At 34.0% G+C, this 13,338-nt stretch overlaps 1 protein-coding gene across 5 annotated transcripts in view; it reads left to right on the forward strand.

The window, feature by feature from the left end:
- The window catches only part of LOC131843471 (phosphatidate phosphatase LPIN2), a 32,748-nt gene extending 19,934 nt beyond the window's left edge, over positions 1–12,814 (forward strand). For 2 of the 5 annotated variants that reach the window (XM_059192123.1, XM_059192122.1), the window contains exons 3-17: positions 776–1,008; positions 1,379–1,870; positions 2,068–2,163; positions 3,553–3,932; positions 5,108–5,249; positions 6,039–6,237; positions 6,742–6,875; positions 7,113–7,336; positions 7,764–7,879; positions 8,322–8,470; positions 9,263–9,401; positions 9,766–9,981; positions 10,342–10,445; positions 10,557–10,640; positions 11,533–12,814. In XM_059192123.1, coding sequence (XP_059048106.1) covers positions 776–1,008; positions 1,379–1,870; positions 2,068–2,163; positions 3,553–3,932; positions 5,108–5,249; positions 6,039–6,237; positions 6,742–6,875; positions 7,113–7,336; positions 7,764–7,879; positions 8,322–8,470; positions 9,263–9,401; positions 9,766–9,981; positions 10,342–10,445; positions 10,557–10,640; positions 11,533–11,683 — 2,859 coding nt within the window. In that variant the 3' untranslated portion in view covers positions 11,684–12,814. Of the gene's footprint in view, positions 1–775; positions 1,009–1,378; positions 1,871–2,067; positions 2,164–3,552; positions 3,933–5,107; positions 5,250–6,038; positions 6,238–6,741; positions 6,876–7,112; positions 7,337–7,763; positions 7,880–8,321; positions 8,471–9,262; positions 9,402–9,765; positions 9,982–10,341; positions 10,446–10,556; positions 10,710–11,532 lie in introns of all 5 variants that reach the window. The other 3 variants (XR_009357554.1, XM_059192124.1, XM_059192125.1) reach the window with 3 other exon arrangements.
- Positions 12,815–13,338: the final 524 nt, after the last annotated feature.

The raw sequence follows: 13,338 nt of genomic DNA on the forward strand, positions 1-13,338 counted from the left end.
GAAAATTGCGCCTGATTCATTAAGTAAATTGGAGTAACGCCAAATGTGGGATACAATTCCACTCTACATATGTGAATATAATTTGGCACTTTCTTCATCCGGCCACCTGTTTAGTTTTCAACATATTTTCTACATTCTTTTCATTACTATTCTATTCATCGAGTGAATTATCCTTCTCAGAGTATAATTTAATGAATGGTACACGATCATATATGATAATATGAACTGCACTATTAATTCTATTTGTAATTGGTAATAATAATTCATATATAATTATTGTTTTATATGTATTTTGTTTATTAACAATTTTAATATTTTGTATATTTTTGTTTATATAGCCATAAGTCGTAAATATATCATGAAACACTGTTGCGATTATGGAGAAAATAGACGGAACTTATAATTGTAAATCAACTTTTTATTTGTTACTGGCTGTGATCCAAAGGAATATTACGTTTACTTTTCAAATAGAAAGTACAATATTAAAATGTTTTTACTTTAAACATGTATACTGTTAGGTAAATGAAAAACATTTATTAAATAATTAATTAACATGTTTAATTCTAACTCAATAGACGAAAACATTGTAGTATGTACACTTATGAAACTGCATTTGTTATTACCTTGTTAATTAAATTTATTTGTGGGAATAAACAACAGTTATTATTACAACTGCCTATCCCCATGTACAGTATATATTCATTTCTAGAAGAAGAATAAAAGATAATTAATAAATTTATTGATTATTAAAATTAGCAATAATATTTTACTTCAGGTGGACTTAGAGTTAAATGGGGAACCCCTGAATATACATATGAAGCTAGGCGAATCGGGCGAAGCATTTTTTGTAGAGGAAGTGGGCGAAGACGAAGCAGAGTGTTCTGCTCATCTCGCCACCTCACCGATTCCTGCAGCTCGCTTTGAGGACCTGTATGAACCTAGACGTCGAAACTCGCTCTCTGCAGTCGAGCCTGACCACGGTCAGGCCTCTGATTATACAAAGCGAAGGTATTACAATAATCATAAATGTTTAGTAAAATAGTAGTATATACATATTTTAGTATTGTATACATTTATATTCTTTGTGCTATCAAAATCAGTACATTTGTTGTTGTCCATTCCTTTATCAAATGATTTGCTTTGTTTACATTAGAAAGTAACTTCAATTCATATCGCACTCTACATCTCTGTATGATTCGAAAGTAAATCTTATTGCGATTTACATTACTTACGTATGCACGTTTACGGAATATGTGAATGGAATGTATACGGAATTTCGTTCAATTACGCAATTAGAACTACTGCTTCAAATAATTTAACAAAGATTTAGTTCTCTCTTCATTATATCATAATAATTTTAACTTATACATCGTTTCAGATATACTGCAGATGGGCAAACTATGCAGAAACCTAACTTGAGTAGTCTAACTAAGAAAATAAGCAAAGAGGAGAAATCCGTTAATGACAATGAACATGACGCTCTATTCGAAATGGAAGGTCTCGATGAGACTACATCCGATTGGACCGATGGTAGAACGCCAAAAACTTTCGCAGCAGCTAAACTCGGGGGTGCGGAGAGCGAAGCCAGTCAGACCGTGCAAAAGATTAGTGCACATAACGATTTTCGACCTATAGACGCTGCTCCCTCTAATCAAGAAGAATTGAAGCAAAATGGTAACGGAAAGAAGAAAAAGAAAACGAGGAAAGTGAGTTCCAAGAAAAAACAACAAAGGAAATCCTCAACTAGTTCCATTTCTAGTCAATCAGATAGAGCCGGCTCTGATCAGCGTAGTTCGCAACCAACAAGCATTCCCAACGTCCACGACATCAATTTCTTTAGCGACAGTGAAGTTACTGCTGCAACCCTGAGGTGAGTTAAGAATATTATTGCTATTGAATCTACTGTTGAGTGCAGTTTTATGTGTGCTCGTATGCATCCACATTATTTTTAGATCTCCAATGTATGTATATGCATTGAAATGTTAATTATTAAGTTTGTTTTTTTAGTTATTTAATGTTAATGTATGTAACTAAAAGCTAGAATAATATTGAGTCGCCTGGTTGCAGTGAAGAGATGTCAAACCTCAACCTGAATGGCGAAAACCGCATCCCGATGGCGTTGTCCGACACAGCATTTGAGGTGCACGCCGCCTCCAGACACGCGTAAACATTAATCTAAAAATATTAATATTCTGCCACATTTTGCTTGCATTACTCACGAAACAACTCACTATTGATAATACTTACCTGCAAAGGAAGTATTTCGATTAGAAACAGTCAATATAATGCTTTAGTAAACGTACGCAGTCACGCTTTTTGTACAGCAATTAAAGTTGCCCATTAAAATTAGTAATAGGTATATTTAGATGATAATTTGATCTAAAGTTATATTGAATCCAAAAATAAATGTATAATAGCTAAAGTTAGACATATGCTGTCGCTGACTTTTTTTAAGCATTGTCAACCTAGAACTAGAACTCAATCATTATTAAGGCAGAGTTCGTCAGAAACGTCTTTTCTTTTACTTTGCAAATCCGACTACCAGAAAGTAAGATAGAAAGAAAAATATTTTATTCAGTGCTTTTCAACAATGTTACAATATAAAAAACATACAAACGAAAAAAAGAGATCAAATAAAATGTATATATAATTAAACTTAATTTACCATGTAGATATTAAAAATAATAATTTTTTACATCCATATAGGCACTGAAATGGCTCCACTACCACGAAAGTCTTTTAATTTTTCGGGTTAATTTATAGCCTGTGACACTAAAAAATAACGCGGCTTTCTTGATAAAAGAATGGTAAAGAATTTTAAAAGTCAATCCAGGAGATCCAGAACACCCCTTCTACATCTTCACAAACTTTACATATTGTAATATTACAATGGATTTTAGGACTATTATTTGTAATGGCGGAGTTATACGTTTAAATAAAGCCTTACTATATGGCTTTATATGTAGACATGACTGTAGCCAAAATAAAGACCATCAATCCTATTATATATCCTTAAAAAAAATCGATTACCGTCTCGGGATCTTTAAGTTTTTTTTATTGATATTTTATTTACAATTACTTATGTAGCTTATCCATAAAGTTGCGGTTGAAATGGCATAAATTATTTTAATTTAATTTTTGGTTGTATATTTGCGTTTGTTATTCGTAATTATAAGCACTGTACAACGTACTTGTAGCCTATTTTAGTAACATAACAGCTGTTCTCCGGTAACGTAATATTATCTAGCATTTCCCTTATATATTATTAAATTTTTTTATATTAATTAATTATTTTATATTATTAAAAATTAGAAGGCATTACTTTTCTTAAGTTACTGTATTGTAGTGAAATCGCTTTAAATGTATGCTATTTAATTAGTGTTTATTCACATTATTCCAATTGTTGACACGCGGCACTACACGTGCATCGTTGCATGTCCCTTCAACCTTGTAAAACTATATACCTGTATAACACTGCAATATGTGGTGTAATGTGAATACGTTTGTTTTTTCTGGTGAGAGTTTCTATTTTAATTGGTAATTATGAAACAGCCGAGGTTCCCGTGGAGGCACTCCAGTGCAGTCGGACACGGAAGTGGAGCTCTCTCGAACAAGTGGAGACAAATCATCGCAGTCATGGAGATGGGGAGAGTTGCCCGAGCCCCCAGTACGCACAGTAGAGTCTCCCGTGACCTCAGTGTCGCCTGCATCACCCGCGTCTCCCGCCGAGCCCGCATCTCCGACGGAACCGTTGAGCTCCGATGAAGAGCGGCCAGGTCGTCGGGGTGTCCTCAGTGGCATGTTTAGATTTATGTCAACGCGCGAGGCGAGCAGCGATATCACCGAAGGCGTTTATCTGGATGACCTGGATAGAGGACAGGTGGATCCCAACCTCTATTTCCCGAAACATTTCACTGATCGCTATCGTTCAAGTGAGTCTTATTTTGTAATATTAACTTAAATAACTAACATTGTATAATTAAAATGTAAACAAAAATAAATGTGGTAACATATCTTTGATGTAAAATAATATTGATAAAGATATAACTTAGGGATGAACTTTTTAACCACATATGGCATTTGGCTATCAAGGAATTTCCTTGGTAGTAACAGTACCTTTATAGATGTAACAAATTTCGGACCTATTATATAATACGTTACTGCGTTACACCTACTCTTAGTGTGAGCGCCCATCATAATAATAACTTATATCAATTGTGATGTATAAAGTATAATATGGGTCATAAAATTTCGCTAAGAAGGGGTTCCATGGGCGTCACATTATCATCTAATGTTCGCAGTACTATTCATGTATAGCCTGTGGTTTTTACTTACCCTAGGGTGGGCTTTAAGCTTATTCGCTAATCTAGTCACAAAAGCCTGTTTGCAATATTTGATCGAAACCACCAGAGTTAGCCGTTGTTATTTTGATCCAAGACGATTTTATTATGTTATACTCGTATATATATGTAAGTATTGTTTGCGTTAAGTATTAGTGATTATAGGATTAGTTTTATTTATCGCGACATTTGATATATTAGTGTGACGTTTTTGTTTTATCGAAGTCATAGACTTATTGTAGATAATCAACTACAACTTATACTATGTAGGTATGTTTCGTAAACGCTTAGATATTCGTTCGATTATAGTATGTGGAAAAATGTTGCGATGCTTGATAATTTATATTTAAGCCACACCGACTGGCACCACTGTGTTGTATAAATGAACATTTAACATCACGACTAGTACAGGTATCTGTATGAATATTTTACCCGTACTTCAATATTTAAGGCTACTTATAAATAAGGTTTAATTAAAACGTTTTTTTATAATTCGTACGAATAGGATGCAGGATCTTGATGTATGCATTTAGCTCCTATAAATCCCCTATCATATTCGTCCAAAAAACCTAATAATTTTCACTGATACTCAAGCGCAGAATTCTGAGGGCCGTAAACCAAATATAAATTATTCTGAAATTTAAAATAGTGATGTTCATTGGGCCAAGTAGTGGTATTTATAAGATGCTACTTATATCATACTATCATTAAATCTTTTTTTAAATTTAGAAAGAATGGTCCAGAATATTTTCTGTTTATGTTTGTAGGTATTCCGAGCACCTCAATGGTCACGGTCGGCCCAACGGAAGAGGAGTACGAATCCGGGAACGGTCCCTCGTTACCGCAATCACCGGCGTCGTTAGAGCCACCCACGCTCGACTCCGATGACGACGAGAAACTTCTTGCCAAGTAAGTGACGTCATTCTATGCAATTTCAGTATATGCACGGCAATAAAATATTAGTCAACATTATTTATTTCTATTTTCGGTATATCAACTTTTCGTAAAGTGATATGTCAGGAACGTGTTGTTGTTATTCACTACTAATAGTAAGGTGATACTTACCTTCATATATATAGGCATAATCAATATATAGGCATATCAATTCAGTTTTCTTTTGTTATCGTATGATAATAAAAGAAAACTGAATTGATAACTAGAAACTATACATTCCTTCTTCTTGTTTTTTTAAACAACAAGAATTACATCGCTCAATAAGATAGTTTAATAAACTTAATATATTAACTTTTTCTACCTGGATTGGATGGTTACAAGACTTACTATTTTTGAGAACAAGTTTCCATTTTGAGACTTTAAATCAATTGTGCTATCCTCTATTGGATAACATAGCTGAATAATAATAATAGTGAAGTGTTTTGTTTTTCGAATATTCTAATGCTGTTGACTGAAGCTGGGCTTTACAGCTTCACCGAACGATATGAGAGGCAAACAAATGGCACTCCAAACCCGCGGAAGGACCTAAGGAGTGGTTGAAGGGCAACTTCTGCCTGGCGGATACGACTTAGGCACCGCTAAGGGTTTGAAGCTACTGGAGGCCAACTCCCGCATAACGTATACGACCTTAGTCTGAGGGCACCGTTAGAATTTTGAACCTCGGGTTAGGTGCTCGTAATTTCATCCTCCGTTTTAATTGTGCGGACCTTCGATCAGAGGAGTTGTGACGTGTGTATGATGTAGGGGTGCGGTGGAGGTATACTTGCGGGAGGAGATGGTGTCTCGCGTGCTGCCGTTCGAGGAGTTCTGCGCGCGTGGCGCTGCTCTGGCCGGAGACCGCGACGGGCGACTGCTGGTCCGGCTCGGTGGCCGCCTGCTGCCCTGGCGCAGCGCCGGCCCGCTGCTGCTCTCCCTACTTGCATACCGTCGCCCGCTGCCCACTGTAAGTACACTACCACACCGCTCTCATATTGTAAATATTGAAACTCACACTAAAATGATATTGCTCTCTCTCTCTATATATATGCTCATATAATCAAATTATCTTTATTCATGTTGATCTTATTAGACTCTTATGATATGTCAGTTCGAAGTACTTTCGAGCCTAGTAAAACTGACAAGAAACTCAGCTACTATTTATTTAACTTTATTGCATTGTACAATAGGCGGACTTAATGCTATTAGCATTCTCTACCAACCAACCTTAGGGATTTTTTTTAACCATTCTCTTTAAATGTACTGGAACATGTTTACAATATTCATTTTAAAATTCAAATTTGGGAGAATCGGGTGATCACCCGCATATGGTATTAATATGTATATGTATGTATATTGATATGGTATCTCATCAGTGTCCGTAACCCGAACAGATCAGTCCCCGCAGCACAGTTTTCTGTTGTGCCCTTGTGTACATATAAGTATTAAACATTTAATCATTGCACGGCAGCGAGTAATGGAGGAACTAGAAAAGGGTACCGACAAAGAAGGCGTCGAGTCACAGTCCCGGGCGGCGGATAGTGTTGCCAAGCCGCGCGGCTACTCCTGGTGGAGCTGGCGACGGTCCAACGCGGAAGCGACACGGTGAGCTGCTTTTTTATAACAAATTACCTGTATATTATATAAGACTATAGGATGATTCCATCATGACAAATTCAACCAGAATTAAACAATAGTAATAATGAATAGACATCAAATTGCTCTCAAGTCGTTTGCTAACTAGCTGAATTTTTAATCCTAGACCATATTTTGTCAAAAAGTTAGTCTGATCCTATATTTGAATGCGTAATGTAGCTATAATTTTGTTTTATATTTTTCTAGTAATGAGAATTTATCATCCACTCTTGAGGCTAAAGATAATAATTTAGGAGAATCTGAAGCAATAACAGAAGCGAAAGGACCGGGGGTTAATGTAGAAAAAATAGGAGAAGATAAAGTAGAAGTTACTAACATTGACGAAATAACAGAATCGACGGTAGCTAATATACTTGATCCTATCGACAATAATGCAATAATCATAGAGGACAAAAAAACACACGATCTGGGTAAGTAACTTGCATACCTAAATCATGGCTGTAATTGAATATATTTGTGAATCCATTTACAAGATATATTCATACATTTTTACTTGCTTATTTTACACGAATATTAAATAACTAATTTGAAAAAACAATATTGAGTGGAAAAATAACTTTTGTCTATTACAAAAATATTATGTCAGTGTATATAAATATTATAGGGTAATTTTATACAATATTAAGTTTGTATATTATTCACGTTGTATGATTATTTATATGAAACATCATTTATGAAAAATAATAACTTTTTTTGCAAATTGGCAACTTAAATTGGTAGTCAGAGGTATCTAACTTAGACAGACAACTTTTTAGAAACTCTCTCTTTTATAGACTTCGATTTATTTAAAAATTAATGCAAATTTTCAACCTTTTACATTTCAAATAATATTTATAGAAGCAGAACGACAAGATCACAGTTCATCTGAATCGGACCAAGAGGGTCATGTACAAAGACCTACACGGCGACATTCCACGTTCCGTAAATCTCTTAGATTGTCATCTGAACAAATAGTGAGTTACCTTTAGTCTCTTTTTCTTTTTATATATTTTTATGGTCACATTACAATAATGTTAATCCTTTTTCAATCGCTAATTTATATCTGTCTGACTAGACAACAAAGGATCTGCAACTTAACATATCTAATAATCTAGTCCTAAACTAAGCAGGGCTTATGCATATGGATATTATTAGTAGTATTACTTATGCAACTGATAAAAATCTATCTTCTTAATACATATTTTTATAGAAAAAATCTAGACCAATACAAACAATAATATTCCAATACAACAATATTCTTAATTAATTAAATAATTTATTTGTTATTAATGAGTGCATCATACAAGAATAGAACCCGCGACTATCTGAAGGAAGGCAGTGTGCTAAATTGTTGATTAGGTAGATAATATTCAATATGTAACAGAACAAAAAACATTGTGTTTCTTAATTCCTCAGAAAAACCTGAATCTTCGTGAAGGTATGAATGAAATGGTGTTCAGCGTGACAACCGCATATCAGGGCACGACTAAATGCAAGTGCAACGTTTTCCGCTGGCGGTATGACGACAAGATCGTCATCTCTGATATTGATGGCACGATCACCAAGTGAGAATAACACTTTATGTTATTGCTGATTGTTAGTAATGTGTGGAATTTTAAACACAATCGTAAAATCGCCACAAGAAGATATGCTAGAGCTGAGAATAAAATAATATACATAAGATCACGAGATCTTATGTGTATTATTTTCTTAAGGAATATAACCATTTAATTGTGAAATTTGTAGTAACACATAAAAAAAAATAAAGAGACATGTGAAATGTACATGACCTACATGAGACAAACTGTTCAAGCTCAAGATGTAAATTTAAATTCAATCAATCAATACTACTAATGTTACTTAATAATAACATTATATTACTAATATTATAAACGTGAGACTTTGTGAGTGTGGCTGGATGGATGTTTGTTCCGCTTTAACACAACAACTGCTGAATGCATTTTAACTTTTTTGTAACTTATACATCAGAATAACATTTAGGCCATAATTTTCACGCGGCTAATACCACGGGGACATGTAGTATAACATAATTTTAAGGTCAGCAGCGCCTACATGATACACCTGGTGTGACAGGCGTCCATGAGCTACGGCAACTTTAGTATCATATGGACGTATGCTTGTTGGCCCTCATTGTGGTATAAAAAAAGATTCGATTTCTCCCTTAAGGCATTATCAAGAATTTACACTGCTTCATTTTCATTATTCTCCATGCAGTCAATTGAAGAATAATTTGTAGAATGAATACAAGTGTTTTATGCATTATTAAAATTCTGTGTTCGCCTTTTTTACGCGTATTTTACATAACACTCTGAAACTATCAACTCGTTTCCTTTTAGGTCGGATGTGTTAGGGCACATTTTCCCATTGGTGGGTAAAGATTGGGCGCAGTCGGGTGTGGCGCAGCTTTTCACTAAAATCAAGAACAACGGTTACCAATTGTTGTATCTATCGGCACGCGCTATTGGACAGGCAAGGGTAAGTTACTTCATATGAAATGTACTTGCATTATTATTACTTATGCAGAGGAGTAGTTACTAATGGGGAACCCACCTGTCCTGGAAACCTTTGTGTTAAATTTCTGAGGAAATTAACCACTATAAATGACCTGAGTATATTCTCTACTATACTGTATATATTTTAAAAAATGTACCTAATAGTCGATATGAATAAATTTTAACATACCTCAGCTATGAGCAATACAATTCTGAGCAATTGTATTGAGGCGGTTAGGAACAATGAAATATATCTATTTCACGAACTGGTTTACTTATTCATGATGAAAGAATTTATTATAATTATAGAAATAGGTCGGGATATCTAAAATATTATTATTTTGCAGGTAACACGCGAATACCTGCGTTCCATCAGACAGGGTGAGGTGTGCCTGCCGGACGGGCCACTACTTCTGAATCCCACGTCTCTGTTACGCGCCTTCCATCGCGAGGTCATCGAGAAGAAGCCTGAGGAGTTCAAGATACAATGCCTTGCAGATATTAAGGCGTTGTTTCCGCAAGGATCTAATCCATTCTACGCTGGATATGGTAATAGGGTTAATGTAAGTGGATTTTATATCACTGTATACTACATGTGTAAAAACATAAGGAAGCAGCGAACAACGGCTGTCTTGACGTAAAATATAACTGTAAAAGAGATGAAAATGGAATTTCAAAGATTGAACTGGCTGATCATTTCTTTATCAATATCAATATTAATCAATCAATCAAATATCAATCAATATTAGTAATAACAGTATAACTATTTGATTCTTCATTGTGTCATAGATTTATTAAAGCTTACATTATTGACTTAAATATACCTGAAAAAATGTATTTAGACTTTAATATGTTTTCTTGTACACACATACATGGTATCAATGTGGTACTTGTTAACCGAATTAAAATATTTTCATTTACAGGACGTGTGCGCTTATCAAGCAGTGGGTATTCCGATCGTGAGAATTTTTACTATCAACTACAAAGGCGAACTGAAACACGAACTCACCCAGACATTCCAATCTACGTAAGTATTATTGTGTTCAACATTGAGTGCTCGCATATGTACAGTCTCCTACCCAGTGTAACTAACCAACGACCTGCCCACATTTTATTAAGTACATTATTTTTATTTCAGTTACAACGTGCAAAGTAACATGGTCGATGATTTCTTCCCGCCACTGAAACGTGATAATATTATTAAATCTAGCTCAAGCATTAGGTCTGTAGAGTGTAAATAAATTACAAATGTAGTGAAAGAAACTAGAGTCCCGGTATGCCGTCATTCATGGTAAGCCGTAAGGCATGACTTGCAAGGCTTAGTCACCGTTGTGACCTGCGTTCGCCCATCAAACAAGTTTATTGTCATACTGCTATATAATAACTACATATTAGCATACTAAGGACTAACAAAATCACCGACATAATGTCTATCACGTCACTTCTTTTTGTATGTGTCCGATTTTTATGTGTTTCACCTTCTACTTCACACTCCTTCATTAAAGTGTGGTGTCGGATTTCTAAAATATGAATATAAACCACTAATCTGTATCTAAAATGCAATATTTAGGTATAGTATAGTTATATATTATTTCTTAATTAAAAAAGTTATTGGAATCCAACAACACTATGGGTACGTTATTGCTATAGATAATTCTGATATTAGCACTTGATAATTATTTTTAACACTAGGAGCTACATACAATATAGCATACAATATATTAATATAGAAAATATTGTATTTCGATATATATATATAGAGAAGCAGATTACGATAATTCTTTTTTTTTTCGATTTTATGATAATGTCATAAGATATTTTACTATGTATGACATGTTTTATGTATATTGTCTTTTTAATGATAATGATATAGAATAAACTTTCATTTTTGTCTAGAGATAGGTATTAATCAAATTGTTTATAGTACTTTGTAACAGGTTATAAATATTATATGAGTATTGACTTTAATACTACAAATATTAATAAAAATAATGGCTTCTGGCGACTAGAAGTTGCCAATACTAGTATTGCAGGCGTCCTTTGTATACAGCAGATATTTTTATACGGCCATCATACTTAATAAAATTTGCTAATACGGGATTTTTCTTTTACAGGTACTCTCACATGTCAGTGATGGTAGACCAGGTATTCCCTCCAGCCTTATGTGAACCTAGTGATGAATTCTCGCAGACGGTGTTCTGGCGTGAACCGTTACTTGCCATTGAATTACCGGCGATTGCTCCGGTTGTATCGTCCAAACATTAGCTTACTATTCGTGCTATACAGCTCTTTAGTGTCCATGTAAAGCCGAAACCGAAACCGAATTTCAAGTCTCTGGAGTTTTATTAGTTTTTACATACGTAGACAATCATTTGAGAAATCATTGCCTTTATTGCTCAATTGATTTTGTACTGTACAAATAAAAAGACATTTATAATTTATTAAAACGATCAATCTGTGATAACCCAGCCTTGATTAACCATTGCGAATAAAACACAAGAATTAAATACTTTATTACATAACAATTCTGTTTCGGGTTCGATCTATTTACTACAAGTACAGAAGCTCCAATTTAGCGCCAAATCCGGCCGAAAGTTCGAACGGACACTATAGCTCTATAGCTATTAATTGAAATACGTATATTTTGGTTCAACTGTAATCTGAGTGTACTTATACTTAAAATATACGTTTCTGTATGCATCAATTACAATTTATTACAAATATCACATCGATACAATTGGGTTTAAAACGAATAATATCTCCGCCAATACGTAATGGAAATAAGAACATGACGATATAGTTTAATTTAATAAAATTTGTTTATTTGTTCTATTTTACTTTCTTTATTACTGGACACATCTGTTTTTGAATGGACTCATTTTTATACCGTGTCAAACTACATTTCACCACATACAAGCATTATAGTTACACAGTTGTGTTAATGTTGGTGGTATAATAAACCAAATATAAACTCTAAAATATACACATCCACCGATGAATCATTTTTATTCAATATATATTACTTAGAAAGTAGGTACACGCCACTGTTGTAGTAGTAAATTAATATTAAAGATTATGTTCCTGCTATATTGATATTGTAATTTATAGTTTCATTGTGCATGTGTTTTTAGAACATATTATTTAATATGAATTGCATCTGTATTGCATAATGAAATGAAGTAGAAGAAAATTGCAAACCATATCTATAGGTAATGATTTCATTTGATGAATGTGCTGTGATATAGTAGTGATCTCACATAATTCACAGTCGAAAATTATTACTGGAATTGCGGCGAATGATACAATTCATGCTCCAACGGTGAAATTGGCTGTTTCTATGCTTTCAGATTAGATGTTTTAGCTAACATTTCGACTGCACGCATACTGTACACGTCTTCTATACTCTACTATAACTACTTACCTTTAGCAGCATATTAAAATTCAAAAATCATTTATTCATGTAGGACATTTTAGCGGCTTATGAACGTCAAATTTTTACATTATAATTTTATTTTTTCCCTACCGTCCAGTTCGGTATATAGATCCAATTGAGAAGAACTGGCAAGAAACTCAATTGAATTACTGACTAACATCAAGATTGACAATTTCTTAGAGATAGGTAACACATTTTTAATAACTTAGGTTGGAACCCATAATACACGTGTTAATTAAAGAATCACATTTACAAATACAGATACACACTAAATATCAAAATAGAAACACAACTATCTATCGGTATCTACTTAGTAGCTACGCAGACGATCCTTTTTATCACAAAAATAATTTTTGTTGATACATTTTTGATCATATAGTTATAAAATACTTGTTTTATTTGCAAAAAAAAATTAACAGTCGCCATTAAGTTGTGTCTATCAACTCATATATAATTAGTAAATGTACTAGGTAAATGTTGAAAGGGT

This window comes from Achroia grisella, unplaced genomic scaffold (genome assembly GCF_030625045.1).
Source record: "Achroia grisella isolate CSIRO2021 unplaced genomic scaffold, CSIRO_AGI_Agris_v1 utg308, whole genome shotgun sequence".
NCBI classification, from domain to species: Eukaryota; Metazoa; Arthropoda; class Insecta; order Lepidoptera; family Pyralidae; genus Achroia; species Achroia grisella.